The 26,251-nt window shown below is 38.5% G+C and overlaps 1 protein-coding gene and 1 long non-coding RNA gene across 5 annotated transcripts in view; one reads left to right on the top strand and one right to left on the bottom strand.

Moving 5' to 3' along the window:
- LOC122234043 overlaps positions 1–21,930 on the bottom strand; it is a 33,361-nt gene extending 11,431 nt beyond the window's left edge. The window contains exons 1-2 of the long non-coding RNA XR_006211762.1: positions 21,714–21,930; positions 15,587–16,082 (exon numbers count right to left, since the gene is read on the bottom strand). This is a non-coding gene — a long non-coding RNA (uncharacterized LOC122234043). The remainder of the gene's footprint in view (positions 1–15,586; positions 16,083–21,713) is intronic.
- A 98-nt stretch (positions 21,931–22,028) lies between these two features.
- The window catches only part of SKAP2 (src kinase associated phosphoprotein 2), a 194,147-nt gene continuing 189,924 nt past the window's right edge, over positions 22,029–26,251 (top strand). For 3 of the 4 annotated variants that reach the window (XR_006211749.1, XM_042968681.1, XM_042968675.1), the window contains exon 1: positions 22,029–22,313. Coding sequence is in view for 3 of the 4 variants with exons in the window: in XM_042968681.1 (XP_042824615.1) it covers positions 22,247–22,313 (67 nt within the window). In the remaining variant the exon portion in view is untranslated. The remainder of the gene's footprint in view (positions 22,314–26,251) is intronic. The other variant, XM_042968687.1, reaches the window with a different exon arrangement.

The raw sequence follows: 26,251 nt of genomic DNA, 5'->3' as shown, positions 1-26,251 counted from the left end.
GACGTTAGGAAAGACAGTTTTGCCCATCAGGTTTTTTGTAGAGGAGAGCTGTAACTTTAATCCTCACAGAAGCTCCATCTACTTTCTGGATACTCTAGAGAGTGACTGTCACAGTTGAGGTCGAGATTAAGCCTTCTAGAATCAGAACCACTCTACACCAGAGGTGCTTTTTTGTCTCCCAAGTAATAATACACAACTAGACACAGTGGCTACGCAGGTACCACAGAGATTTTGTGATGAGATGTGAAACTAAAGATAAAGAAAGCATTTCCCAGAATCTCTAAAATACAGGAACTGCATTGTTTGCAGTGTTCTATGCCGTTTATTAGTGGACACCTGTATTAGTCTCTATAACTGTTGGCTAATGAGTCCCAATTGACATATGTATAGAAACAATATCGAATTAGTCATAAATGTGACTTTTATTCTAAGTCAGAGAAAAAAATTAGGTGACCAGAATAGTAGGCTGATATTTTATGCTTACCAAGTTCTCAATATTTATATCTTTTCTAAGAATTTTCTGTAAGATTTTCTTTGTCTTTCCCAATTAGCCTGAGAGTATAGGTCAGTGACTAGATAATGTTACTACAAGGTAGGAAGTTAAAGTTCAATTCCTAGCACACCACAGAGTTACTGTTGTGCAACTTAAAGTTTCCTTATTTTTGTTTTATAGAATTGGGAGATTAATATCTGCATCTCGTAGGAAAGCTGTGAAACTAAATTAGATCAAGAACAAATCTATATGGAAAGGCTCTGAGCAAATGAATACCAAGTTATTAAGTGCATTTATTTATAAGTGTGTTTCAAGAATAGTTGAATGTAAGTAAGTATAAACCTTTTACAAGGCATTTTGAAAATACCTATTAAAATGTAGGTTATCTTTTCATGTGCCTGTTGGCCATTTGGATGTCTTCTTTTTTTTTTAATTTTTTTAACGTTTATTCATTTTTGAGAGACAGAGAGAGACAGAGCATGAGTGGGGAAGGGGCAGAAAGAGGAGGAGACACAGAATCCGAAGCAGGCTCCAGGCTCTGAGCTGTCAGCACAGAGCTCGACGCAGGGCTTGAACTCACGAACTGCGAGATCCTGACCTGAGCCAAAGTCAGACGCTCAACTAACTGAGCCACCCCGGCGCCCCTGGATGTCTTCTTTGGAGAAGTGTCTATTGATGAAAGAGCCTAAATGTCCAACAACTGATGAATGGATAAAGAAATTGTGGTTTATATACACAATGGAATACTACTTGGCAATGAGAAAGAATGAAATACGGCCCTTTGTAGCAACGTGGATGGAACTGGAGAGGGTTATGCTAAGTGAAGTAAGTCATACAGAGAAAGACAGATACCATATGTTTTCACTCTTATGTGGATCCTGAGAAACTTACAGAAGACCATGGGGGAGGGGAAGGAAAAAAAAAGTTAGGGAGGGAGCCAAACCATAAGAGACTCTTAAAAACTGAGGACAAACTGAGGGTTGATGGGGGTGGGAGGGAGGGGAAGGTGGGTGATGGGCATTGAGGAGGGCACCTGTCAGGATGAGCACTGGGTGTTGTATGGAAACCAATTTGACAATACATTTCATATTTAAAAAATAAATAAAATAAAATAAAATAAAATTTAGGGTAATAATATTGGGGAAGGGAAAAAGCACTTTTGCTTTTTATACCAGTTTGATTTGTTTTTTTCCATGATAATGTGTTACACTATCACTTAAAATTTTTTTAATGTTTATTTATTTTTGAGGGTGGGGTGGGGAGGGGTCAGAGAGAGGGGGGAGACACAGAAGCAGAAGCAGGCTCCAGGCTCTGAGCTGTCAGCACAGAGCCCTATGCGGGACTCGAACCCATGAACTGTGAGATCGTGACCTGAGCAGAAGTCAGACGCTGAACCGACTGAGCCACCCAGGCCCTCCTACACTATCACTTTTAGTTAAATACTTAAAAATAAAGACTATTGTGCATTTTGAAAGTCGGAATGCTCTAAAGTAAAGGGAAACATTAACATTTGTCTTTATTCCTTAGAGGAGATGAATACCAATCGGTTACATAAGTTGAATTTTTTATTTTAGAATGGTGACATATTAATAGCTTAGTGTGCCATGATAACAGCTTCATCATAGGTTATCACATGCTGTATTCTGAGCAGACGACATAGTGGCTCAAGGAAAAATGCTTCTGGACAGCCTGAAAGCACTTAGGAGAAACCCTCTTTCCACCTCAAATTTATTCAAATTGTACTCTAAACCGCTAATGTCAGGGAGAGCAACAAGAAGAACCAGAACAAAAGCTGCTTCCAAATTTTCATCAGTAAGGTGGTTAGGAGCCTTTCTAAAGTTTTTACTGTTGTATGAAGTGCCAGAAAATCTGGAGGGAAAAGGAAAAAAAAAAGAAAAAAGAAAAGAAAAAAATAGAAAGCATCCCAAGAAATGACCAGCTTTAGCAATAGGGCAATAATAAAATGTTTTAAATCTCTGCTTTAATTTTGTTCTCTGAAAATACTTTAGGCTGCAAAATTCTGCTTTAACCTTGACTTTACTAAAGGCTTAAATCATCCTCTGTTAGTGAGCACTGAATTAATTTTTCATATAAAAAGGCTTTATAAGGGCATCTGGGTGGCTCATTGGGTTAGGGGCCCAATCCCTGATTTTGGCTCATGATCTCACCATTTGTGAGATGGAGTCTTGCATCAGGCTCTGCGCTGGCAGTGTGGAGCCTGCTTAGGATTCTCTCTCTCCCTCTCTCTGCCTCTCCCCCCTGTACCCCTCAAAATAAAGAAATAAACTAAAAAAAAGCTTTATAACTTTTTTCTATTTTATTTATTTAAAAAAAATTTTTTTTAAACATTTATTTATTTTTGAGACAGAGAGAGACAGAGCATGAACGGGGGAGGGGCAGAGAGAGAGGGAGACACAGAATCCAAAGCAGGCTCCAGGCTCTGAGCCATCAGCCCAGAGCCCGACGCGGGGCTCGAACTCATGGACCGCGAGATTGTGACCTGAGCTGAAGTCGGACGCTTAACTGACTGAGCCACTCAGGCGCCCCAACTTTTTCCTATTTTAAAATAAGGTATTTTTATAAACACTCTAATCCACTTACTTTGCATAGTACATCCAAAATGCAGAGTCAGATTGTCTTAACGATATGTGAAAGTTCAATTCAATGTCAGTTAAGTTTATGATTAATACATTTTCTTTGGTAAGTTAGTTAATCAGATAATGCTCTGCTTTAGCTAACAGGCAGTGGATTCTATAGCTAAGCCTAAGACAATGCATTAATAACAATTACTATTTCATTTTTTAAATCCTGCAAAACCCATTTCTTGCATGGATGAAATAAAACAGATGTAGATTAACTTGGCCTGGAGGTAGAAACAGATTGCTAATCTTTCAAATTCAGAAAATGCCAGAATTTAGAAAAAAGGTTTTCTCAAACCAAAACAGAGAAACGAAGGAGTTTACACTTTGTGACATACAAGAACATTCAGCCAGGAGAGATGAGTCAGAAAGTTTGTTTGTTTGTTTTAAACAAATCCTGTAGGATTTCAGAGCTTGGTGCTGGCATGGGTTACGTTTTGCTGTTCTTCAGCAAGAAGAAATGTATTCAACATTTGTGGCAGGCTGCTAGTCATTCCCTAATATGTGTTTCCTCTTCTTCCAGAATTTTTACCTGAGCCTGGGACCACTCCCAAGTAAATACTTCCCAGACCCCTTTGAGCTTGTGTTGCCATGTAACTAAGAGTGGAACTGTCCTGTGTCAGCTTGAACGCCATACCACCCTGGGCTGTCTGGCTGAACTTTACAACGACAGAGAAATAAACATTTATTCTGATTAAGCCACTGTACTTGGGGCTTTCTGTCATTCCCAGTCAAATCTAACTCTAATGAATACACCAGCTTTCAGGTTCACGGAGTCCACATTGGGAGCAAACCGCTACCTATTTAAAAATCCAATTAAAAGGACACTGAACTGTCTTTGTTTGTTGTGGATAACAGATAAAAAAGCAAAACAAACCAAACTAGACATCATAGTGGAAAACATTTTCTACAAGTCAGTTGAAATGGGAAGGGAGGCAAGACTTCTTATTCTAGTTGTATCACTAATTTCCACTACTTACAATGAAATAAAATAGATGTATCAATCATAATAGATACAAATTAGCATGATTTGTTTTCAAGGGTGTGTGAATAGTCACTTTGTTGTGTGATGTCATAAGAGCACATTTACTTTTATTTATGTAGATCTAAAACTATTCCCATTCCAGATTTTTAAAGTCAAATTGCTAGCCAAAGAAGAAGGGATTGCTGCTAATCTTTATTAAACACACACAAAAGGTACACCTGAATTTCCTCCTCTTTCCCACCCCTGCCACATCATCCCCTGCCCCCTCCACATGCGCACACACACACACACACACTCCGTAGATGATCTCGCCTTGTTCTTAGAGAAAAGCCTTCAGATGGAACGTCCCTCAACTTTCTAATACCAGATTTCCAAACTCACCTATGTCTATTATCCTTTCCTCCTTCCCTCTTGTTACAATAGAAGAGCTGTCTCTCTTCCCGTCCAAGGTCACTTTCTCTACCTGTGCTTTGAGTCCCAACACCTCCTGCCTTCTCAGGAAACATATGCTACAGATTATCACTTCTCTCTCATGGATCTTAAATATTTTAAATGTCTTCTCAACTGGATTATTCCCCTCTGCTTATAAACAAACTTGTTTCACCTATCAAATGAGAGTTTGCTGGCAAAGGCTGTCTCTTCCCTAGTACTTAGGTGAATAATGTCATTGCTCGCCTCTGTGATTCTCTCTTTTCCATACTTTTGTAGCTGAGCACAAGGCTGAGATATAGGTCTCCATATTTAATCAGGTTACAGCTAAGTCTTCTGGACTGAGAAGAACAGGTCTTCTGTTTCTTTTAAGTGGTTTCATATATCTGCTCCTGCCCCTTTTATGTGTTGATTTCTTGGTTTAATTCTCAGAGGGCAATCTATTCTCCCAGTTTCTTTATTCCTAGAGAGTACCTCATCATGGCTACCAAATATACAGCGCGAGTTTTCACGGTATTTTTGTAAATAATTCCTCAAAACCAGTATACATACTTTCACTACACAATTTGATCTTATGTTCTTCAAATTTCGTATATAAAACTAAGAAGTGCAATGTTAATTGAATAGTTCCAATGGAAAAAAAAAAAGAAGTTATTCCTAATAACTTTATTGAAATAATTGGAATTTACATCAAAAGTTTATCAAGGAGGCCCCTGGGTGGCTCAGTTAGTTAAGCGTCTGACTTCGGTTCAAGTAATAATCTGGCGGGCGGTCGGAGTTGCAGCCCCGCATTGGCGCTCCCTGCTGTCAGCGCAGAGCCTGCTTTGGATCCCCTGCCCCCCTCTCTCTCTGCCCCTCCCCTACTCACACTCTGTCTCGCTCTCAAAAATAAATAAAATAAGCATTAAAAAACAACTTTTAAAAAAGTGTGTTAAGATTTCCTATTTTACAAATTAGAATTTAGCTACTTTCATGGAACCCACTGCCACAGAAGTTAACAAATATAGGGTGCCCGGCCGGCTCAGTTGGTAGATCATGTGACTCTTGTTCTCGGGGTTGTAGGTTTGGGCCCCACACTGGGTGCAGAGATTACTTAAAAGTAAAATCTTAAAAAAAGAAGTTAGCAATACATTTATAATAAAACCAGAGTGAATATTTGTAGAGAAACAATAAATGCTTTATGTTTATTGAAGTTTTTAAGGATTATATGCATCACTAAAAAGAAATAGAGTGTTTGACCCACATGGAAAAATGTTAAAACAATGAGGGAAAAAAAAGATATTTTCTGATTTAAGCTTATCAGAAGATTATTTATGTTTTTAGGAGCACACTTTCATTTACGTGTTCCCAAGTACCAATGATGAACCCAGACAGGAAGAATGGCTGATTCATCTGAATTTTATGATAGCTTTCTGATTTGTCACTACTTAAAGCAATCACATAAGGACAGCAAATCCCCAAAACATCAAAAAATGTAGTACTGAAAAATTCCAGTGTTAGTTTCCTTCAGATAAACCTTCATGAACAGAAATAATAGAAGATGGTCCTATGAATGTGTGATGAGTTTGTAAGGGTCACTATGATTAAACTGGATGGTTTTCATTTAACCCACACATGTTAACTCTTAAGTGGCTTTTTTTTTCAGAGAATCAGCACAGCATAGATACTGCATTCAAAGGCTCTCATCATCAAAAATAAACAACTGAAAATAATTTTCAATGAAAATTCACTCTAAAAAAAAGTCAAGCCTTTTCAAAGATTGAAGCTTGGGTTGCTTTTATGCAGTTTAGAGAACCACAACATAATTTTAAAAGTTTCTCTGGGGCACCTGGGTGGCACAGTCGGTTACGCATCCGACTCTTGATTTTGGCTCAGGTCGTGATCTCATGATTCGTGGGCTCCGTGCTGACAATGTGCAGCCTGCTTGACATTCTCTCCCCCCCCCCCACCTCTTAAAAATAAATAAATAAATAAATAAATAACTTACTTTAAAAGTTATAAATAAAAATAAATAAACTTTAAAAAGTTTCTTAAACAAGCACTGTGCAATTCAGTTTTTAAAATTACATGTTTATACTTGGAATGTTTCTTAGTTCCACCTACAGAAATTTTACTCTAAGTATAAATAAGAAAAAATGAAACCATTTTGGCAATCAGGAAGAAGTGTAGAGATTTCTAGATGATTAATTAACGAAATGGTGCCTTCTGACCTCAGAGTCTCATTAAAGGGATGAATATGAGAACCAGACCGGAGTAAGTTTATTAGTGAGTGGATGGTGAGTTGTGAAAAGCAGATTGGAAGGCAGACTGGCACAAATTTGGAGATGGAAAGAAACTCAGGGAAGTTCATCAGGGTTGGACTAACATAGTTATGGCCTTTGTAAATATGATGTCGTCAAACTGCATTCATTATTCAAGTCTGGAGTTTAGAGATGATGGTCTCAGTACTTTTTGTCAGGAAATGTGTTTGAGGTATGAAGAAAACTGTTTAATAGTTATATACTAGGGAAATTAATGTCATAAGCATTACTATGTTTCACACCAATAGTCCTATTAACTAAAATTATATTTAGTTGGTAGTATGATTACATATTCTGGTTCTATTGATGATTTAGAAATCTCTTACCCAGTTTATAGATTTTTTGTAAGTGTGTATATTAGTTTCCAATTGCTGCTATAACATATTACTACAAATTTAGGGGCTTAAAACAATACAATTGTATTATTTGGATGTCAGAAGTTGGAAATGGCTTTCAGTGGGCTAGAAGCAAGGTGTCAGCTGGGCTTCATTCCTTCTGGGGGATCCAGGGGGAGAATCCTTTCCCTTGCCTTCTCTAAGTGCGTTCCTTGGCTGGTGGCCCCTTCTTCTATCTTCAAAGTCAGCAGCATAGCATCTTAAAATATCTCTATGCTTCTGTTGTCACATCTCTTACTCTGACCCTCCTGTTTCCCTCTTATAAGGATTCTTGAGATTATATTGGGCCCACATACGTAATCCAGGATAATTTCCCTACTTCAAGACCCTTAATTTAATCACTTCTATGAAGTCCTTTTTTCCCATGTAACATTACATATTCACAGGTTCTGGGGATTAGGATGTGGACACCTTTGGGTGAGGGTCATTACTCTTGCCTATTGCAGTGTGGTAGACTGGATTATTATTCCAACTTTTCATTCTCTTTCCAGAAGTAGCATTATACATCCATATTCTTTGCAGTAATTTTGCAGCATCCACTGTGGTTAAGGAATATTTCCCCACTGCTTGGCTCTGAGATCGATCATTTGACTCCTTTTGACCGATGAAATTTTAGCATCTGTGATGCACTCAAACGCTTGAAAAGTGCTTATGTGACTAGGCATGGAAAATCATATATGCAAAGTTCTGGACAGATGGAACTCTATGCTCCATTCATGTGGAGCTCACAGATATTCCTAAAGGAGAGAAAGGGCATAAGTCAGAGATGAAACATGAGGTTATTCTGTGATTGAGTTGGATAGCAAAGATTTGATTGACTTGATTCATCATGGCCGATCTACATTGATGTGCCCTTAATTAAACAAATTTTTATTTAGTAGCTAGTTTGTGAGTATGTTAGATGTTAGGGATACGTACAAGAAGATACAGACTTTCTTTAAATAGTATTTAGAAATTATGTTACTGATAACGGTGTTCTGAAAAATGATCTCAGGTTAATGAAATCTTTGTGCTCTATTCAATTTGGTTGTATATTCATAATGTATTGTAACTCTGATTCTAAAAAACATAATTTAATAGGAAAAAAAATTAGGACTATTCGTTTGAGTATGGATAGTGTCTACTGATTTTGGTTATTTATACCGGTGCTTCTCAAGCTATCTATGGGGTAGGAACATTTTTTTTTTTTCATATAGAGGAAAACAGACTCTCTATTTTATTATTATTATTTTAATATGAAATTTATTGTCAAATTGGTTTACATACAAGGAACATTTATTTTTTGTTATTAAACCTCTAATCCATGTTGACTGATACAAATTGCTATAAAAGTTTCTAAATACACTTACATTTTATGCTTATCATTTCATGCACTGGTAACAGTTTGTGGCCTGGCACCTGTCAGTAGACTGTACTCTGAGTAACACTGATACTGTCTTTCATTATGACAGATCAAGAACATGAATATATTTGAAGGAACAAATGTGAGATTTTTTACTAATAATTCATGTGTCAAATTTATTGTTTTTCTATATTAGTTTTAACATTAAGAAATAATATGTGAAAAGGAAAATGGGATATGCTTTCTAGTCATTCATTCAGGTCTGTCTTCCTGTATTTACATGTCATGTCTTTTGACAGAAACTAAAATGACTGAAAAGACTGAAAATTTCAAAGTAACTGAAACTTTAAATTATGAATAATGGTTTTCAAGTATTTTCAATTGAGAAAAAAAAACCCAAACAAAATAAAAACACAACTACAACAAAGTGAACCACAAGAATATCTAGAGGAGCAGAAGATATTTGTTTCCATTATCTGCCAGAGGAAATCATTTCAGATATTATCTAAGATTGGCCTATTTGCAGATTATATATCGAATCTGTTTCATCAAGTTTGTCTAATTAACATCGATTTTGTGTAGGTGCTTATCTTTTGCGGTCAAGGTGCAGTACATTTTTTTAACAAATATATTAAAATATAGTTTTAGCTTTAAAAGTATAGTGTTTTGTTTTAGGCAAGTAATATGTTTCTAATGTTATTTGAATGACTTAGAGAATATTTCACCTTGCCATGTTGAAGTATGGGCTAAATAGTTCTTAATGTCATGACAGTACAGTTATCACAGATGTGGAATTTATTTTTCTTTTTTTTTTTAATTTTTTTTTAACGTTTATTTATTTTTGAGACAGAGAGAGACAGAGCATGAACAGGGGAGGGTCACAGAGAGAGGGAGACACAGAATCTGAAACAGGCTCCAGGCTCTGAGCTGTCAGCCCAGAGCCCGACGCGGGGCTTGAACCCACGGACCATGAGATCATGACTTGAGCCGAAGTCGGACGCTTAACCGACCGAGCCACCCAGGCGCCCCTTATTTTTCTATATAGAAAAAAACAAATATTGGGACGCCTGCGTGGCTCGGTCGGTTAAGCGTCCGACTTCGGCTCAAGTCATGATCTCGTGGTCTGTGAATTTGAGCCCTGCGTCGGGCTCTGTGCTGACAGCTCAGAGCCTGGATCCTGCTTCGGATTCTGTGTCTCCCTCTCTCTCTGCCCCTCCCCCACTCATGCTCTCTCTCTCTCTCTCTCTCTGTCAAAAATAAATAAAACATTTAAAAAAATTAAAAGAAGAAAAAACCAAATATTTCTCTGAAAATGGTCCATATGAACATTGTTCCCCCAACAAGTACATGGCTATATTTTATTTGAAATGTAAAAATGAGGAGACATAATAAAAGAAAGTATATAATTGGAGGATGCTTTAGGAATTCCTTGTGTGTGTGTGTGTGTGTGTGTGTGTATGTGTGTGTGTGTGTGTGTGTGCGCACGCACTCTGGCGAGTTAATTGTTCTGGCAAGTTAATATACCTTTCGACAGCATTGCATAAAAATCTAAGAGTACTTTTTTACCTTTGAAAAAAATTAAAATGGCTATTACAAAAATTAAATGCTCATGGCGATATAAAGCAAACTGGCTGGAGAGGGATCCGTTCTGTCAGTCTTTTTCCTCCTATAGATGGTTCTTGGAGGCACAATGTAGGAAGCCATAGTGTGGTCTCAGGGTTAAAGCAAAGAATGAGAACAAGGGGGAAGCATGTTCCTGACGCACAGCAACGTGTCTTCAGAATGCTGAGCAAACGGACTGAGGGACAGTGAAGCCCAACAGTGTGGTACACGGCATAATTCTCGACGCCCCCACTGTGCCATAGACACATCTGCAGCAGTCCACAAACGCGGAGACTAGGTAGATACCAGCAGTACTGACTTCCTTTGCTTACCAAAATTTAGTCCATAAAATCACCTTACTCATCCAACAAGGAGAAAGTATACGGGTGAAAATTGAGATCCAGATTAAGTATGTCATAAAATTATACTGTTGGGGGGGATGAAGGTAAAAAATGACCCTCAAAATGTTGTATTATGAAATGGGATTGAACATGGCTTTGATGGATATATATATTTATACATATATATAATACCGTGTATTTTTACATATGTAAATATAAATAATATTGTTTCTTTCTATGTTATAGTCATATCTTCTCAATCTCTTCCCTATTTAGTCTTTTTTTCTTGATGTTTTGAGTTGTTTGTGTTATTATTGATTTGTAGGAGGTTTTTTTTTTTTGTCTTTTACTTTTGACCATTTAATCTTTTGAGTTAATATTTGCCTTTTCTTAATCATGCATTGAGTTGTGGCATTTCCAGCCTCTTCCTTTGGTCCTGGATGAATTGGATCTACTCTATGAGCAATTATTGACAGACCCCAGGTTCACAATATTGAAAAGAATCTTATTATTGGACAGGTTTTGAAACTGCTTGCTTCCATTTTCACAAAGCAAATGCCACAGCTTCAGTGTTGGCTTTATATTTTCTAAAACATAATATATAACAAAAAATAAATAAATAAAACATAATATAATAACAGATCAAGTTTATTTCAGGTGAGGAAATAAAAGTAAATAATTTTAATATAAGAGCTAGAATTCTTATTTAATTCTTGAAGAGTAAGGCATCAGCACAGAATCTAAGAGAATATTGTGGTCCATTGCTGTTTTGGGGGGCACCTAGATCATTAAGAAGCACATGCCTCAACGTGGCAATCATCTTATTATGGTAAACATTGTGTATTATATACATATATCAAATCATAACATTGTACACCTTAGACCTACACAACGTTATATATGTCAGTTGTATCTCAATAAAGCTGGAAAAACAAAAAGAAATAATAACAATAAAAAAGCACATACCTCACCTACTTGTGGGAGGATGAGGACAAATGTGCTTAATTTTTTTGCCACTGTAGTTAAGGTTCATACTTAAGTGGACCTGCCCAGTAGTTTTTCCAATTCATTTTTTTTTTCAACCAAAGCTGAGCTACATGAACAAAGGACAAAAATTAAATGGGGGTGGGGTGGGGTGGGGAAGAGATGGGAGAATTACTGGGTATAGTAATATACAATGGAAATTATAGTCAAATATACAAAGCAGGACTTATGGTCCTGTAAAAAATTTTTTTCCTTTCTGTTTGCTTCGTAGTGGGATATTACAGAAAAAAAGGAGCATTTGAGCCTTTTAAATTTTATTTAATTTTATTCTTATTGGTCTTAGTCATTTGTAAAACACTACTGTTTAATATTGACAACTTTGAAAGTCACTGAAAAAAATTAAATGGCAATTTAATGTTAACAGCTGCTTATGGTTATCAAATCCATCAAAGCCCTTCATGAATATATTAGGCACAAACCCACTGAATTACTGTTGCTAAAGACAGCTTGGTATTTTAAAATTGCCTAGTGAGAATAGATGTACTATAATAAGAGGAAGGACTCTGATCACAATTTACTGTGTTGTCTTTGCATATAGAAAGAAACCTAGGTCCGTTTCTAATTATTTAATGTTCTAAAATCTCTGCTAACTTAGCTATAAAATGACTCTAGAAGTGTATTAGAAAATTAGGTTTCATCTAAATTTGTGTTTTTTTAAAAAAATAGCTACAATAACAAAACAAAAATAAAATTCCTGTAACAAAAATAATTAAAATTTAATAAATAGTTCATATTGAGCCAATTAAGACTCAGAGCCCAGGGATGCCTGGTGGCTCATTCATTAAACCTACGACTTTTGCTCAGGTGATGATCTCACGGTTCGTGAGTTCAAGTCCTGCACCGGGCTCTGTGCTACAGCTTGGAGCCTGGAGCCTGCTTCGGATTCTGCATCTCCCTCTCTCTCTGACCCTCTCCCACTCACTCTCTGTCTCTTTCAAAAATAAACATTAAAAAAAAAAAAAGACTCAGAGCCCAAATGTGAGTCTTCCAAAGTTTAATTAATAAAGCAGTCATGCTCTCCAGTTCCTTTCTTCTAGAAGACTGTCTTCTCATCAAATGTCGTTAAGGATGTTGTGGGGACCAGAGCTATCCTAAAGAAAGAGCAGGGCACACAGAATAAAATATACCCATGAACGCCTTGCTTGGTTTACACAGCTGGTCTGGAAACCATTCCTTGGAAGGTGTATGCAGCCTGCCTTCTCTTAGGATTTTTTTTTAATATGGTTTTTAAAATATATAAATGCTTATCTATTTTGAGAGAGAGAGAACATGCGTGCACAAGTGGGGGAGGGGCAAAGAGAGGGAGAGAATCCCAAGCAGGCCCTGCATTGTCAGCACAGAACCCAACGTGGGGCTCACAAACCGTGAAATCATGACCTGAGCCAAAGTCAAGAGTTGGATGCTTAATGATTGAGCCACCCCGGTGCCTCTCTCAGGATGTTTGAAATTCCAAAACACTGTTTTCAGTTATCTTTCATCCAAGCCACAGGGTGCTTAATCCAGGTATAAGATGACCTGACTGCTCAAACCAGTCTAGATTGAGGTGTACAGGGAGACAGTTACCCATCCACTCTCTTGACTCTGATTGGTAGAACTTCAGGGAGTGCAGGTTGGGATCATCCTTGGGAATGGGGTGGACTGGAAAGGCTTAATTTATATTGAATATATTTTTAAGTAATGTGAACACCCAACATGGGGCTCTAACAACCCTGAGGTCAAGAGTCACATGCTTTACCAACTGAGTCAGCCACCCCTGGAAAGGCTTAAACTATACCAGTGTCCTTGCACATTATGTCTTATATTAAGCTCCAGGATAATCTCTGTCTCTTCTGAGCCAAGAATAAAATGGAATCTTCAAGGTCACTCAATTTGGAACTCTAAGGTAGAAAATAAAGATTTTGAAGAAAATAATTACGGGAGAGAATCAAAAGTTCTTGTCTTTTGATGTAGCTATTCACAGTTCAAGGTGACTTCACCAAACCATGGAGGAGTAAAACAGTTTACATGGAAAGGAGGAGGGAGGTCTGCATTCAATTTTATATAATATAAAGAATGAGCATTTTCTTGGTATGTTGTTAGTGCACATACTAACCTAGCCTGATTAGTAAAAGGCAACACAGGGACATGGGTCCATCCCTTCTCTGGAGATCTACCTAGAATCTACCAGATATAAATCAAGACTGTAAGAATAAGACAGCCATAGTCCAAGAGGGCTAAAAGTAATCCAAACAAATATGTCCCTTTTACTGAAAGTAGGCAAGGTAAAAGACTTGGTTTCAGAACCCAGGCTGGAGAAACTTAGTTACTAGAACCAGGATATAAGGTCAGAGCCAGGTTACCATCAGGACTGACCTTACAATGGTGATGTCTCCAAAGCATTGAGAGTCTGGATAGGGGAAATTAACATCAGTTAAAGGGCGAAGAGGGCTGTTACCTGGGGAGAGAGCTGGGTAGCCCCTGACTGACAAGTCTGGAATGGGACGGACATTCTCTCACCTTATTCCTGATTGGTAGAATCCTAAAGGCATATAGCAGCACCTTGTTAAGAGCTCAAATCCGGTCTATATTAAGTTGCTTATTATTCTTTTAACATAATTGGCTAGGGCAGCAAAGTGCCTAAGCACACGTTTGTGTATATGCAAATGAGATGGAGAGCGAAAGAGAATGAATGTGTTTCCTTATCTTGTCAATAAATTACATTAATAGGATTAACAATAATCATGACCTAAAAACTGAAAAGGCAAGTTAGTGAGCTGCATCTGTCGGAACCTGTTGGCTCTGGTGGGTTCTGTGTCATATCTTTTTTTTTTTTTTTTAATTTTTTTTTTAACTTTTATTTATTTTTGAGACAGAGAGAGACAGAGCATGAACGGGGGGAGGGTCACAGAGAGAGGGAGACACAGAATCTGAAACAGGCTCCAGGCTCTGAGCTGTCAGCCCAGAGCCCGACGCGGGGCTCGAACCCACGGACCGTGAGATCATGACCTGAGCCGAAGTCGGATGCTTAACCGAACGGGCCACCCAGGCGCCCTGATGTGTCATATCTTTTAAGGGTAAATGACCTCATATGAATTCCAGTGAGAAAATAGTGTTTTTCTGGCTGGCACCACACAACGATAAACTCATCCCCAGCAGCCCTAGATGATTCAAATGAAGAGAGGGATAAGAATTTAGAAAATGACAACAAACCTTCACTTCTGAAAATTCTCTTATTTTTGATTTGAGAGAGAGAGAGAGAGTGAGCAAGGGAGAGGGGCAGAGGAAGAGAGAGAGAGAGAGAGAGAGAGAGAGAGAATCCTAAGCAGGCTCCATGCTCAGTGTGGATCCCAATGCAGGACTCCATCCCACAACCCTGAGATCATGACCTGAGCCGAAATCAGGAGTTGGGACACCCAACTGACTGAGCCACCCAGGTTCCCTGCCCCCACTTCTGAAAATTCTTTAAAAAGCCCATACTAGATTCCTTGAAAGACACAGGTTTAAAAAGTATTAAATAGGTATTAGGCCACAAAATAAATTCAAGATTTCAGGGAGCCTGGGTGGCTCAGTTAAGCGTCTGACTCTTCATTTTCACACTGACAGCACAGAGCCTGCTTGAGATTCTCTCTCTCCCCCTTTGCCTCTCCCTCTTCTCTGCTCTCTCTCTATCTCTCTCAAAATAAATGAACTTTAAAAAATCAAGATTTCAATTGCTTCTTTTGTCTAGTCCACCATATATATATATATATATATATATATATATATATATATATATATATATATATATTTTTAGGTAATCTCTACACCCTGTGTGAGGCTCAAACTCATGACCCTGGGATCAAGAGTTGCACGCTCCACTGACTGAGCCAGCCAGGCACCTTTCCATTCTTATAATAGTACAAGTGTGTGCTTGGTGGCTTTGCAATCTGTCAACCAACTTTTCCTGGAATTCCCTTTTATGTGTTTCTGGCTGGGGTGGGTCACAAAAGAGATTCTTGTGTGAGATTTACAGGAGTGATACAGTAGTCACTTTGTACCTCACATATATTGTTGCTTGTCTTCTGGTTCACCTCCGTGGCATGTGGCAGCAGCCAGGCCAGAAAGCCAGAGAGGGCAAGTTGCTCGGTCTTCTGCCGGATCCTCCTTTCAGTTTTGACTCTTGAGTCAAATGTGTTTTTAATTCTGGAACAAAGGACTCCGGCTTCTGCAGGATGTCAGGGTCAGGGGCAGCAGAAGGTAGCTTTTGTTTCAGGCGGTCCCCGTGACCATGGCTTGTGCTTCTGCATTCCAGCTTGTCGTGAGTCTCCTCTATCTTCCCTTCGTGACTCCCTGCCTTGTGGACTTCAAGCTCCAGCCACGGATCCAAAAGTAACAGCCTTACAGAGACAGTTTAACCACATTCCCAAATTTTGTAGGGTCAAACCTCTGTGACAGATTTCTTCATATATCTCTTCTTATATCTTCATATATCTTCATATATCTCTTCATATATCTCTATCTCCATTCTGGTAGTTTCACTTCTCTGCTTGAACCCTGACAGAGATGGAGACAGTGAGAGTACAAAATGAAAAGGGGTCTTTTGACTTCCCAAAGACCATTGACAGAAAGCTGGTTGAGCAAACTATGCAACTGAAAACATGGGTTACCTTTCATGGGCGAAGAAGGATGACTCAGAAGATAGAACCAAGACCCATAGAGATGTTATCCCAGGTGGGAATAGAATTGCTTTTAATCAAAGAACATTCGTTGGATTTTAGAATTGCTACGAACCAGTAATCACTGTATACTTCTTATTGTCCCTACCCCTTCTGAATAGGAACGTCTACAATGGTTATCTCTTTGTAGATAACCATCTCATTGTCTGTCTCACCATTGCGTGTTATATGGAGAGCAGGTAACTTGTCTTTTTACTTCATAGGTCTTTAAATTGAGAAAACTGTACTCAAGAAGCTGTGTTTAAGCAGCAGCATCCATACCCTGACTTGATTTAGATAATGAGATGCTGGATTTTGAGCTGCTGTTGTAATAGGATGAGACTTTATAGGTGGCTTTGGGAAGGAATGGGTATATTTCGCATGGGAGAGAAATGTGAATGACTGGGTGGGGGGAAGAGGGCTGACTGTGGTAGCTAGCTCTCAATACAGGCCCAGTGATTCTCCCCTCCTGGTATTCACAGCCTCGTATAGTCCCTTCCCTCTCTATAGCAGGTTTGGTCTGTGTCACCCATACGATATAGCAGCAGCAAAGTGATGCCACTTCTGAGATTAAGTGATAAAGACACTGCGGCTTCTGTCTTAGCTGTGCTATCTCTTGGATCACTTGCTCTGGGGGAAGCCCGTTGCCATGTCAAGAGGACATTTAAGCAGCCCGGGGAGAAGTCTATGGAGTGAGGAACTAAGGCCTCTTGCCAACAGCCAGAGAGGAATTGGAGGACTCCAGCCAACAGTCCCGTGGGTGAACTTCCTTGAAAGCTGATCCTCTAGCTATGGTCGAGTCTTCAGATGACTGCAACCAGGGCCACCCAGCTAAAATGTTCATGGATTCCTGACTGACAGACACTACTCGAGATACTAAGTGTTTAAAGCCAAGTTTTGTTATGCAGCAACAAGGAACTATAGAATGCCTAAGTATAAAATATAATTTTTTTCCCCACATGCCTATGAATGCCAAACTAAAGAAAGAGGAGAGGGGTAGAGAAAAAAAAGGTAAATTGTGTTTTAGCTCATTGTTTTTCTTCAGTGCTCCTTTAGATTCTTTTAATCCTAGGCCTATTGGCAAATATTTATTCAGCTAAATTTGAAAAACATCAGGAAAGGGGTCAGCTTTAGTTACAGGGATATATATATATACATATACATATATATGTGTATATATATGTATATGTATATATATATATAGTATATATATATGTATATGTATATGTATAGTATATATGTATATGTACATGTATATATATATATATATAGTATATATATATCCATATATACTCTTCATTGAACTGGAGGATTCCAGTTTGAGAAGACAAATATAAGATTTTCTAGTGTCTTCTTTGTGGAATGGTAGGGAAGCTGTTACTACTCTAACAGGTTGAGATTTTAAATTTCATTTATTACTCTTTTGTTTTTTTTTTTTTTACCTAATGGGACTAGTTTAAAGAATGTAAAGTATGATTTGATTTCCTTCCTAGTTTTTGTTAAGGAAACATTTGGAAACAAGAGAAATAATATTTCTTCTGGCCTCTATTTATTTCTCTTCTGTCTTATAATCAATTTCAGTAAGTTTAACAATAAACAGTAAAAATGATAGAGTATACAAAGCATTGCCCAACTGAATCCATCACAAACCTGTGTCTGAGAATGGTTTCCTAAGTAGGGGAAATGTGTTTCACACAAAAAGTCCATTTTCTGTTATTGCCTTTTTTATTTGGACTACTAGATGCTATATATTTTAAGGCAATCTTAATAGTTTCCTGTCACTAACAAGAATGACTTGTCATAATGAGCAGTGTAGACACTGTCCATTTGATCCACTCCAGAAAACTGTCTATTTGATACAAGAGTAAATCACTTCAATTCCTTTGTGGGATGAGTGGAGTGTAAATAAATAAATGAGACACAAGAATAAAGAAAAAATGTGGTCAGTTCTATCAGAAGGAAACAAAGGATAGGAACATTTGGAGGCCTGGTTTAATAAAAAATGTGACAAGACAAAGAATTATATGTGATAACTGTAAAGGGAGGAAAGAATCCTCACTAATATAAAATGCCCAAGAAATAGTTTCTTTCTTCTTTAGGAAGGAAGATAATTTTGTAGTTTAAGAGTAATAATTCTCAATTCTTTGAAGCTGGAGGGCCTGTGTTGTAAAAAGACTATTTACTTTTACCTCCACCAAAAAGAATTCTAATTTTCAATATTCTTTTTTTTAAATAAATTACATTTTATTTATTTATGTTCATTTATTTTGAGAGAGTACAAGTGGGAGAAGGGCAGAGAGAGGGAGAGAGAATCCCAAGCAGGCTCCACACTGCCAGCGCAGAGCCTGATGCAGGGTTTGAACCCATGAAACTGTGAGATCATGACCTGAGTGGAAATCAAGAGTTGGATGCTCAACTGACTGAGCCACCCAGGCGCCCCTCAGTACTCTTTCTATAATTCATCACATTACTAAATCTGAGTAGGAATTTCAGATTCCATTTTAGGGAGTCGGTTTGTTTTGGGTGTGTTTTATTATTATTATTATTTGTGTATTTTACTTCCATTATAAAGTTCTTGTCCTGTTTTTGTTTTTTAAAGTTTACTTATTTGTTTAGATAATCTCCACACCCAATGTGGGGCTTAAACTCATGACCCTGAGCTCAAAAGTCACACGCTCTTTTGACTGAGCCAGCCAGGCACCCCTGTTTTTTGCTTTGTTTTGAGAGGACTTCAACATGTTCTAATTTTTCCTTTTCCAATTAGTGTTTGTTGTACCTCTTACAGAATTGTACAAAAATGTCATAGTTAATTTTTTACTATTACTGTCTAGACTTTTTTTTGTATGAAATATTAACAGAGCCATTACTCTGTCAGATTTAAGGTTCCAAGTGGGGATGAAAGATATGTTATGACAAATTTTGTGCCATCTAGGAGCTGGAAAGTGATAAAAGTGATTCTCAACATCAAATCCCAGGATGTCTACAAAGCAGGAAAGAACATACAATGGGAAAAAAACGAGTCTCCTCAACAAATGATATTGGGAAAACTGGACGGCAAAATGCAGAAGAATGAAACTGGACCATTTTTTAAAGTTTATTTATTTTGAGAGAGAGAGAAAATTCAAGTTGGGGAGGGGCAGACAGAGAGGGGGAGAGAGAGAATCCCAAACAGTCTCCACACCGTTAGCACAGAGCCCAATGCGAGTCTCAGACCCACAAACCATGAGATCATGACCTGAGCCGAAGTGAGATGCTCAACTGACTGAGCCACCCAGCTACCCGTGGACCACTTTCTTATACCATACACAAAAATAAATTCAAAATGGGTGAAAGATCTAAATGTTGAAAAAGGAAGCCATCAAAATACTAGAGAAGAACACAGGCAACAACCTCTTTGACCTCGGCCAGAGCAGTTTCTTACTATCACCAGAGGCAAGGGCAACAAAGCAAACATGAACTAGTGGGACTTTATCAAGAAAAACCTTCTGCATAGTGAAGGAAACAATCAACAAAACTAAAAGGCAGCCTACAGAATGGGAGAAGATATTTGCAAGTGACATATCTGATAAAGGGTTAATATCCAAAATCTACAAAGAACTTATCAAACTCAACACCCAAAACACAAATAACCCAGGTAAGAAATGGGCAGAAGACATGAATAACACTTTTCCAAAGAAGATATATAGATGGCTAACAGACACATCAAAAGATGCTCAACACTCATCATCAGGGAAATACAAATCAAAACCATGATGAGGTACCACCTCACACCTGTCAGAATGCTAAAATTAGCAATACAAGAAACAACAGGTGTTGGCAAGAATGCGGGGAGAGGGCAACCCTCTTGCACTGTTGGTGGGAATGCAAACTGGTGCAGCCACTCTGGAGAACAGTATGGAGGTTCCTCAAAAAACTAAAAATAGAACTACTCTATGATCCAGCAATTATACTAGTAGGTATTTACCCAAAGGATAAAAAAAATACAGATTGAAAGGGTAAACATACCCCAATGTCTATTGCAGCATTGTCAACAATAGCCAAACTATGGAAAGAACCTAAACGTCCATTGACTGATGAATGGATAAAGAAGATGTGGTACACACACACACACACACACACACACACACACACACACCACGGAATATTACTCAGCCATCAAAAAGAATGATATCTTGCCATATGCAACCATGTGGATGGACCTAGAATGTATTATGCTAAGCGAAAGAAGACAATCAGGGAAAGACAAATACTATATGATTTCATTCAGATGTGAGATTTAAGAAACAAAACAGAGGAACATATGGGAAGGGAGGAAAAGAAGAGAGGGAAACAAAACCACCAGAGACTCTTAAAAGAGAGAACAAACTAAAGGTTTATGGAGGGAGGTGGGTAGGAGATGGGCTAGACAGGTGATGGGTATTAAGGAGGACACTTACTGTGATGAGCACTGGGTGTTGTATGTAAGTGATGAATCACTGAATTCTACTCCTAAAACCAATATTGCACTGTATGCTAACTGAAATTTAAATTAAAAACAACAACAACAAAAAGCCCCAACAAATCTCAGGATGTCTAGAATCAGAACTACCTGGGGCTCATTTAAAATGCAAATAATCAGGTCCCACCCTAAGTAGACAGAATTAGAATCTCTGGGAGTGGACCTTGAGACTCTGTATTGTTAATAGTTCTGTCATTGTAATGCAAACTGAAATTTGAGGACTATTGATTTAGTGAGGGTTGGAGGGTAGAGGAATAAACAATTTACACTGTGATTGGAACCACAATACAGTGTTTACAATACAATAGTAGCACGAAGGAAAGAGTTTTGCCAGGGCAGTTCTCATATGAAGTATGTGTGTGTGGGGGGGGGGGGCATTAGGCATATATAAACACACACACACATATTTGGTATATACATATATAGAGAATATACACCGTATACAGAATACACACACACACACACACACACACACACACACACACACACACACTTACTTTAAAGACACCAGAACGTGTCTTTGGGGTTTTAGAGAAAATTGTTACGATTTACAGATAGAAGACATGCAATAAGCATTTTGTTGACTAAACGATCAGGTTGGATTGAACACATTTTATAATTCCATTCTAATCACTAGCAATTTTCTTTTTGATGTTTACAGATGGGACAGTAGTATCGATGTCTATTTAGCTATATATATTTTTTAACTCAAAAGGCCAGTGACTAGAACTCCTCACTCTTCATTTGTACCGGGGGAAGTCGCCCCAACAATAAGAATCAGGCAGAAAAGTAATTTTAAGAGCCAATCGGATTGCTCTCTGGAGCAGTTCCAGACTGACCTCTCAGGGAAGACTGGCGGAAGATGGGTCTTGGTTACCTCATTCAATCGGACAAAGAAAGCCATAATAGTTTAGGGAGGCTGAAAATTCCTGCGGGTTACTACGCGAGGTGTTAAACCTCGGCCGGGCTTACCGTTGGCCAGAGGTCCCTTAATCGGAAAACTTAGAGGTACTATGGACACCTTAATTTTCGGGATCCTGGAGAAACGGTCAGCAGTTGTGGGGGTACCAGTAACCAAAATGGCTGCAAGGCGCTTCAGGCTCCGGATCAGCTGATGCAGCGGGGGTTCGCTCCCTTCCCACCAGCGGCTCCTCCCGCTCCCTTACGTAGAGGTGGGCGTGGCCTGTTCTGAAGCGCTTTTCCGAGGCTAGGAAAACCGAAGGATACGCATGCGCAGTTCGGCCCCTCAGGCCCTTTGGTTCTCCTCCCAGCCCATCGCCCCGCCCCGATCTGCCGGGAGGGGCTGGGCCGAGAGTCCGGCAGCTGCTGGCTGGGGCTTTAGTGACTTCCTTGTTGTGAACCCCGGCCCGGCAGTGTCCGGACTCGTAGCCCCGCTGCCCTTAGCGGGACCGCTAGCCCGAGTCTAGGTCGCAGCCGCAACTCCAGCCCGTCGATTCCCTTTTCAGCACAGGTCTTTCCCCTCCGCACGCCTCGCGCTCCCTAACATGCCCAACCCCAGCAGCACCTCCTCTCCCTACCCCCTCCCTGAGGAAATTAGGAACCTGTTGGCAGGTAAAGAGCGGGAAGGGGGCGGGTAACGCTGCCGGGGCGGGGGCGGGGGCCAGGGGACGGCGAGCCGGTGGGGACAGAAGCATTCAGAGTCTATGCCCTCCCTCCCCACGCTTCCCATGTGTCCTGGCCGGTGGGAGCGGGACTGGGAATGGGGAAAGGGGTTTGAGGAAGGGAGTGGGCGTGTGTTGAAATTTGGTCCGAGGATGTTGGGGGAGCCCTTTTTGATGAGCTACACTAATTGGATCAGGACATTTCTGTATGCATTGTGAGGACGTCGTGTGCGTGTGTGAGAAAGAGAGGCGAGGGAGGGAGAGGGAATAATAATGCGTGTGTGAGAACTGGGAAGGGATCAGAAGTCAAAGAAGTAGTTCTTTGGTGGCCTGACCAATGGAGGAGAAGGGTGTAAAAATGCAAAAAGATGTCTGAGCTACAGGGACGCAAGGTTTTGTCATTTCCAAAACTCCCATTTTTCTTAAACATTCATTGTGCTCATATTTAAGACTTTGAAAGAGGGTTTGATTCTCAAATAGCCACTTGTTTTCAGCCTGAGTAACATATTAAAACAAAAAAGGAAGTATGTATTAAGGTCCAACTTCCTGTGTCACACGATGAAAGTACATCTTTGCATCCTCATCTTCCCCTTTTAAGTCTTAAATGACCATTTATAGGAACTTACGTTAGGAGTTCAGGATGCGGTTCTTCAAGGCTGTGACGAATCCACTGCTATAGTGCATCACTATACTAGATATGGAGATGTGTATTTCTGCACAAGGCAGAAAATACATCTTTTTAGGGTAGCACAAATCTTACCTATCCTGATGCTCTTGGAATTCTTATCATTCACTTTGTCCTGCGTACATCAGAATTCTAGAAACTGAATTTGGATTGTTTTACTTGAGTCATCTCCTAAGTATTTATCTTTCAGTATTGCTCATGGATAACTGGATTAAAAGAGTTTCTTTTGGATGTATATTACAAGGTGCTTATTTTAACCCTTAATATCTGACATGTGGCATTTTAAATAGTAAGTTGCTATTATAGCAGTGTGAGACCAAATCTCCTAATATGCTGTTTTACTGGTTAGCATCATGAATATGATCAAGAGAATAAAACCAGTAGTGTGTGAATGGAGACTTGGGTTTGAACATGATTACAGGGTGATAAATGCATTTGTGGTGGTATAGTATTTTACTCTAAGAATTGCTTATTGTCATTAATGGGTATCACTAAGGGAGATATAAAGAACTGTAAAGACTGATTTAAGGCAGCTTTTATTCCATTATATGAGAGTTTCACACGAGTACTTCTCTTATTTTACAACAGTTAACATTTTCATTGTTACACTGCTGGAATTGTATGTTTAGAATACTATTTTAATAACCAGACCAGAGAAGTGTTTATCATTATTCCAAAAGTAGATGGCACCACTTTCAGGATTTTCTAGGTGTGAACTTTTTGAATTTAAGAACTAAAGTGCAGACCTCTGGGTGCACCCCTTTAAAGCTTGAGAGCTCCCAACAGTAAGCAGTTTGTTGTTTGCGTCCATAATCAAACATTTGCACATAGTATGATTTATAGGTTATGAGACTCATTATTCTCTGATCCCCATAATTACACATATTTCGTGTGGCTCTTATTTTTGTAATTTAGTTGAAAGCTTAGAATTACATAATATTTAAATTATCTCCGAATGCTAACTTCCTTTATTTCTCTTTAGTCAGTTAATATGCCTGCATAATGTCTGAAATGAGTGTTTTAAAAGTCATCTTACTGTTGTTTTCATTTTTTCACATGACAAAATGCTTGTGAAAAAATGCTTGTTTTCATGTGAAAAAATGAAAACAAGCCACATATTAAAACACATGAAGTATTAAAAACAGATATTAAAATACTAACATTTTGGAGATTGTAAATTTGGCTTATACTTTATTTTCAGAGGACATTTTTAAGAGGTATGGATATGAGAAAACATCTATTGTCTATCTATACTTTTTAAAGAAATGAAGCAAGTGAACCAGTGTTTTTCAGTTTTCTTTTTTAACTCATCATTCAAATAAAGTTGCTTAACATTTTATGTTTGACTGTAATTAAAATCTTTTGGGGGTAGGAAAGGTTTCGGGAATAAACGTTCTCTGCAGCCTTTTCACAGTTTCCATCCAAAAACTTCTGTTGGGATTGTACATGATTATTTGCATAATTCAAGTGTGTTGGGTAATAGTACATGGCTAGATTTAAAAATTACTAAAACTCTACAGGGAGAGCATTGGCTTACATTTTAGAGATTGCTGGATTACCTAGTACTTTCTTTGGAACCAAGAAGGAGATTTTGGTAGCCGTGGTTGTAGTTAACAGTTGAGCTCTCTAACAATGAATTCATGGTGCTGTGCTAGAATTCCAAGCCAGAGAAGACAAGGAACTAGACTTTTCAGGCACTTGAAATCCCTTGCCTACAGAAGAAAAGGATATCAAGTCAAAAGATAATGCCTATCAAAATAACATTGCTTTGGACAGTTCCCTTTGTGTTTCGTGTGCCTATTTTCCAAAGCGTTATATGTCCTCTGTATCAAATGTTTGACATTTCAACTGCTTGATTGCGCTATAGGTGCTCAAAGGTATTCTTACCAATTTATATTATTTTCTCTCTATTTTTCTTTCTGATTGTAGCAGTTTTAGGCTTCGATATTTGTTCCCCTCTCCTCTCATTTCTTTCCCTCTAAAACGTTCTATCGAAATGCAAAAACCCATAGATGCTATCATTCTTAACTCACATTTAATGATACTCTTGGAAAAGTGGCTGTATAGTTTTGACTGTCAGCGATTTATATTTCTGTGGAATCAGTATATTAAATCTTGAAAGCCTATGCTCCTTATAAAAGTGTTGTATTATTCTTCTGTTACATGAATAGAGAAAAAGTTTACAGATTTTTTGTTAAAAGTCAATTTCTACCTGCCATAGGCACTACAGGCAACCTTTAATGTTTTTTTTCGCAACATTGGAAGGAGAGGTTTCGCCTGGATAATTGGAAGCAATGGATAATTCCAAATCTTGTGCATTTAATCTTTTCCTACATCCAAATATTTTGACTAGGGCTAACAGCAAGAATAATCTTGATTTATGTGAGTTTTTCCTCCAGGCAGGCAGGAAAGTGAGAGGAACTAGAAACACTGGCCCCCAACCCCCTTCATTTGTTTAATCACCCTTTGAATACTGGAGCCTTAGTGGTTTGCAATCAGATATTCCCATTCATTCTCATACATTTGTTTTAGGACAACATGTTTAAAAAGGAAGCCTGTAAGAGGATATAAGTTCCTTTTTATTAAATTAGAAAATGACACCAACTTTAAAAGAAAAACATAGTGGTTGTCAGGACTCTGAAAAATCAAAACCAAAACAAACCAACAATAAACAAAGTGGCCGTATCGTTTCTGCAATATCTGTGTGAAATTTTTTCACACAGCAGGCTTGGTTAGAAATATTGCATTTTCCCCTACTGGGGATTTCCAGAACTCTTTTTTTTTTTTTTTTTTAACCTTCACACATTAAAATCTATACAGAATGCAGTTCAGTTGAAATAGAGGGAGAATTTTTTCAATGCTGAGAATAGTATGGTTTGATTTCCACCTTTCCTAAGTTCTGTTTATAATTTGGTCAACATTTTGGGTTTATTTTTCCTATGAGAATTATTTATGGTACGTCTAGTGTCCCATAATTTCCTTCTGGGGCATTGGCTGAGTATGTAAAGGGAAGAGTGCCACCTACTGAGTCACCAATAGTCACCTACTTCTTTAGCACCTGGATTTTCCTACAGAGCAAGAATAAGCCTGCCCTATTTTGGCGGTAATAGCTAATGAGCATAAAGCTGATATGAAGACATTTGATCTCAAAGTGAAATCAGACTATGACACCTCTAAGGTTTTCTCTTCTAGAAACAGGAATA

This window comes from Panthera tigris, chromosome A2, assembly GCF_018350195.1.
Source record: "Panthera tigris isolate Pti1 chromosome A2, P.tigris_Pti1_mat1.1, whole genome shotgun sequence".
Lineage (NCBI taxonomy): Eukaryota > Metazoa > Chordata > Mammalia > Carnivora > Felidae > Panthera > Panthera tigris.
Note: the sequence above shows the minus strand (reverse complement) of the source record. Positions and strands in the feature narration are given on the sequence as shown.